The following is a 4998-nucleotide window of genomic DNA, read 5'->3' on the forward strand; positions in this document are numbered from 1 at the left end:
CTGAAAGTAATTACAAGGCTTCAACATGCAAGCTGCTTCGAGAGTATCACACTCTAGTTATCCTTGAAGCAGGGCTTTCGGCAACGTCAATCATCGTGGTGTTGGAAAAAATGAACACATTTTATTTTATTCTTAAAGTCTATCCCCTCCCACCTCCCCTGTGGCTCGGCGGCAAGTCTGATAGCTTATAACGACGAAACTTGAGTTTCGATACTCGCGGTGTGCAGAGCACAGATAGCCCATTGTGTAGCTTTGCGCTTAATAAGAAACACAGTGAATATGAATTTCCTACTTCTACGTTCTTTATAAGTATATAACTCCGCAATGATAGTAAAATTGTGAAATAATATAGTTAATTGGACAACAAATTAATTTAAACTTAAACCAGTTTACTTAAACAAGTATCAATTTGAAAATTAAAAATACCTCAGAAAGGTTTCGTTTGTTTGTAATTAAGCACAAAGCTACACAATGGGCTATCTGTGCTCTGCCCACCACGGGTATCGAAACCCGGATTCTAGCGTTGTAAGTCCGCAGACATACCGCTGTGCCACTGGGGGCCCTCAGAAAAGTAGTTGTAAAATTCATGTTATTAGCCTATCTAGCCGATAAAATGTTGAGATTTATTAGTTACTTAATGGATTTCCAATCTGGTTAAGAACAATGAGGTTTATAAACATATTACTTATACGTAAGTAGCGATTTTATACGTAAGTAGCGATTTTATACGTAAATATGCGATTTTATACGTAAATATGCGATTTTATATGTAAGTAGTGATTTTATACGTAAATATGCGATTTTATACGTAAGTAGCGATTTTATTCGTAAATAGCGATTTTATACGTAAGTAGCGATTTTATTCGTAAATACGCCATTTTATACGTAAGTAGCGATTTTATTCGTAAATAGCGATTTTATACGTAAGTAGCGATTTTATTCGTAAATAGCGAGTTTTTAAATTGTTTTATTAATCATTTCTAACATATTATTAGGAATTTACAGCGTAAGGTCAATAATGATAAAATTACTTATAAAAAAAAGACTAATAAAGATGGCGCCTCTTCTGTTGTCATTGAATTACAGTTAGGTTCAGAGTTCAGTGTGTTTGTAAAAACCAAAATGTTAACAAAACATTACCAGTTAAAAACTGTTTTTGCAACAACAAAAACAACAATTTTTTTAGGAGGGGGGGGGGGGTAAGCGATATCCACTTTAGCACGAGGCGTATGGTGACAATTTACAGATCGCCAACCACTTCACACATGAACTTTGTATCAAGTTTCTAATTGGTTGAAGCGGTCATAGCTCTTTCGTTCCTCTGCAGAACACGTAGTCAAAAGTAAGTGTGAAAGTCAGTTTAAAATACCATTGGTAACTAGGTAACCCTGTATTAACGAATTCATTAACTCAGGCGTATAAATATTAATTAATTGTTTCGTTTAGTTTTCGCGTAAAGCGACACAAGGGTTACGAGCACATAATCATCTCCAATTTTGAAGTTACATGTATATATATTGTTGCGTCAGCAAGGTCACGTGACTAGTGTCACGCCCCCTGCTTTCTGGAAATATCTTGTACCTTCGTGAATTGTCGGGAGATTACTAGATATGGGGTAGTCTGGTATATATAAAAGGATGACAACGTGACGGGACAAGGTATGTGTAGGTAGTGAGTAATTGATCTGCAGTGAGAAAGTATTGTTGAAGTTAACGTTCGTCATAGCGTTTGTTTTAGCGCGAATGTTGAAATCAAGTGTATCGTGAAGTTATATTCAGAAAGAATAAACCAATTTTATTAAGTAAGGACTTGTGTCGCTAAAGTTTCGTCGGAACGAAGTTACGAAAGTTAATTAACAAACGGAGATGTAACAATATATACCAGAGAGAAACAAGTTAGTCAACATCACCAGTTAGTCAGTCAACAACGCTCACTGTTATACCCGTTGAGCATATCTTTATAAAATTTATAAATCTTCTATATTAAATATGTGTTTTTTATATTTTGAAACGAAGATAATACACATTTCGGAACATTCACACATACACATAAAACCTTACTAAAATTTTTGCAAATAAAAGTTTTCAATACCATGTTTTAGTTGGACACCCTATACGGCTTAATATTTCTAGACTTTGTAATGGCTTAAGATCTACAAATGTTGTAATGGTGCACACCTTATGAGGCTTAAGACCTCTATACTTTGTGATGGTGCACACCCTATGTGGCTTAAGACCTCCAAATTTTGTAACGGTGCAAACCTTGTGTGGCTTAAGACCTCTAGAACACGTGACTTCACAACCATTTTTTAATTCAATAACCTCGTGAATAGAGAACTGAACACCCTAACTGTAGTTACTTTCTTCAATTTGATATGGTATTTTGTTTTCGTGGAACAAGTTGTTTCTTTTAGGTATAAAGTAAAAACAGAAACAATGGATAGATACAGTATATTGCAAAGTCTGGAGGTCTTAAGCCACATAGGGTGTGCACCATTACAAAGTCTAGAGGTCTTAAGCCACACAAGGTTTGCACCGTTACAAAATTTGGAGGTCTTAAACCACATAAGGTGTGCACCATTACAAAATCTGGAGGTCTTAAGTCACACAAGTTCTGCACCATTACAAAGTCTAGAGGTCTTAAGCCACACAAGGTGTGTACCATTACAAAGTCTAGAGGTCTTAAGCCACACAAGGTGTGCACCATTACAAAGTCTAGAGGTCTTAAGCCACACAAGGTTTGCACCGTTACAAAATTTGGAGGTCTAAGCCACACAAGGTGTGCACCATTACAAAGTCTAGAGGTCCTAAGCCACACAAGGTTTGCACCGTTACAAAATTTGGAGGTCTAAGCCACACAAGGTGTGCACCATTACAAAGTCTAGAGGTCCTAAGCCACACAAGGTTTGCACCGTTACAAAATTTGGAGGTCTTAAGCCACACAAGGTGTGCACCATTACAAAGTCTAAATCGGAAATAATCCACAATACTGGCACGTGACTGTGACAGTTTTTAAATACGGAAGCAGAGCTGGCGTTAAACAGTAATGACGTATTTAAACCGGTTTAGCTTTAACAGTTTGATTTTCACTACGAAAAATGTAAATGAAAAATACCGCGAGAGACTATTGGAAGAAAACGGAACCATATTTGGAGATTAATGTTAAAGTTTGGGATATGAACTTTCAGGTTTATACATTTTCAGTCACATTTTTGTTTCACGTTAAACCTCACACGTTTCTCATATAATAAAGGATTCATTGACAGAAAAAATGGTATAGGTTACAAAAACAAAACCGGAGTCCAAGTTATGAAGAGATATCCTAGTGTTAAAGAATCGCTGTTGTTGTTGTAGCAGTAAACGAATGTTTAAAAAAAAATCTTGAGAAATGTTTTTGTTTATTTTTATTCCATGGTCTCAGAAGAAGGCTTACGTTTCTCAACTTGATCACAGAATTGGAGCGTGACAGACTGTTTAGGAAAATGTCCTTGGCGAAGTTAAGTAAAAATAGCGACAGACCCCACCGTCTCGAAAACAAGGATGTTTATATTTATATAGATACACTTGGGATGGAGGTGATGTTTTTATTTGCATGTTTTGACTTTGATTCAGTTGCAGGTATAATCACAATTTTTTTTTTGTATGTATTTATTTCTAAGAGTCCATGAGTGAAAAAAAATCTTATAATATGTCACCCACATTACATCTGCCATATCCACTGCCGATGAGATCTTTCGTGTAATACCATGGCTCATCAAGCCGGCTGAGCTATAAAAGACATAATAGTGGGTCTAGGCATTATATATATATATATATATATTTATATTATCATCAAGTAAAAATGAAGGGGGTAAAATTTTAAAAAAATTCGCGCGAAGCTACATAAGGGGTATCTGCGCATAGCTGACCATAATTTTGAGCTTACTTGAGGGAGAGGGTGGGGGTGAGGGAAATGCAAATAGTCAACGACACTCACTGTCAACTCTGGGGTTACCCAGTCCGATTTGACAGTTACTCTTATAGCATAGCCACTCTACCAAAATGCGGTGCTCGCTGTTGCAACAACATCCAGCGAACATTCTGCGTATGTAAACCACTTTTCCCGACACCAAAAGTTCCGGAACGAAGGTGAACAGCAAGCACTCTCCGTGTCTGATAGATTATCGCACACCCAGTAATGATGTTTTTCAAGAATGAAAGCCTTTGTTTTTATTGAGTTCTAATATGTACTGTTCCCCAGTGGCACAACGGTGTGTCTGCGGACCTGAAACGCTAGACACCGGGTTTCGATACCCGTGGTGGGCAAAGCACAAATAGCCCTTTGTGTAGCCTTAAACAAACAAATAAATGTGTACTTTTTCTGATCTTTGAAATTAAGCTATAATACACCGTAAACTTCTTGATGTTTAAACTTTATTATCTTTATCACTGACGATATTGGTGTCTTAACCTTTGTGATAAGTTCATTGATAGTAAGGATAAGGAGGTTAAAGCACCAAGTTTAAAGAAGGTTAAGGCACCAAGCTTAAAGAAGGTTATTGTGATAAGTTCATTGATTAACCTTCTTTAAGCTTGGTGTCTTAACCTCCTTATCCTTACTATCAATGAACTTATCACAATAACCTTCTTTAAACTTGGTGCCTTAACCTTCTTATTCTTACCATGGATGAACCTATCGTCACAATAACCTTCTTTAAACTTGGTGCTTTAACCTTCTTATCCTTACCATCGATGAACCTATCGTCACAATAACCTTCTTTAAACTTGGTGCTTTAACCTTCTTATCCTTACCATCGATGAATCTATCGTCACAATAACCTTCTTTAAACTTGGTGCTTTAACCTTCTTATCCTTACCATGGATGAACCTATCGTCACAATAACCTTCTTTAAACTTGGTGCTTTAACCTTCTTATCCTTACCATCGATGAACCTATCGTCACAATAACCTTCTTTAAACTTGGTGCTTTAACCTTCTTATCCTTACCATCGATGAACCT

The 4998-nt window shown here is 36.6% G+C and overlaps 1 protein-coding gene across 1 annotated transcript in view; it reads right to left on the reverse strand.

The window, feature by feature from the left end:
• Positions 1-3640: 3640 nt before the first annotated feature.
• The window catches only part of LOC106474859 (somatomedin-B and thrombospondin type-1 domain-containing protein-like), an 18000-nt gene continuing 16642 nt past the window's right edge, over positions 3641-4998 (reverse strand). Inside the window, exon 3 of the mRNA XM_013935556.2 lies at positions 3641-3767. Within this exon, the coding sequence (XP_013791010.2) occupies positions 3754-3767 (14 nt within the window). The 3' untranslated portion in view covers positions 3641-3753. The remainder of the gene's footprint in view (positions 3768-4998) is intronic.

Source organism: Limulus polyphemus, unplaced genomic scaffold (assembly GCF_000517525.1).
Source record: "Limulus polyphemus unplaced genomic scaffold, Limulus_polyphemus-2.1.2 Scaffold7779, whole genome shotgun sequence".
In the NCBI taxonomy this organism is placed as follows: Eukaryota; Metazoa; Arthropoda; class Merostomata; order Xiphosura; family Limulidae; genus Limulus; species Limulus polyphemus.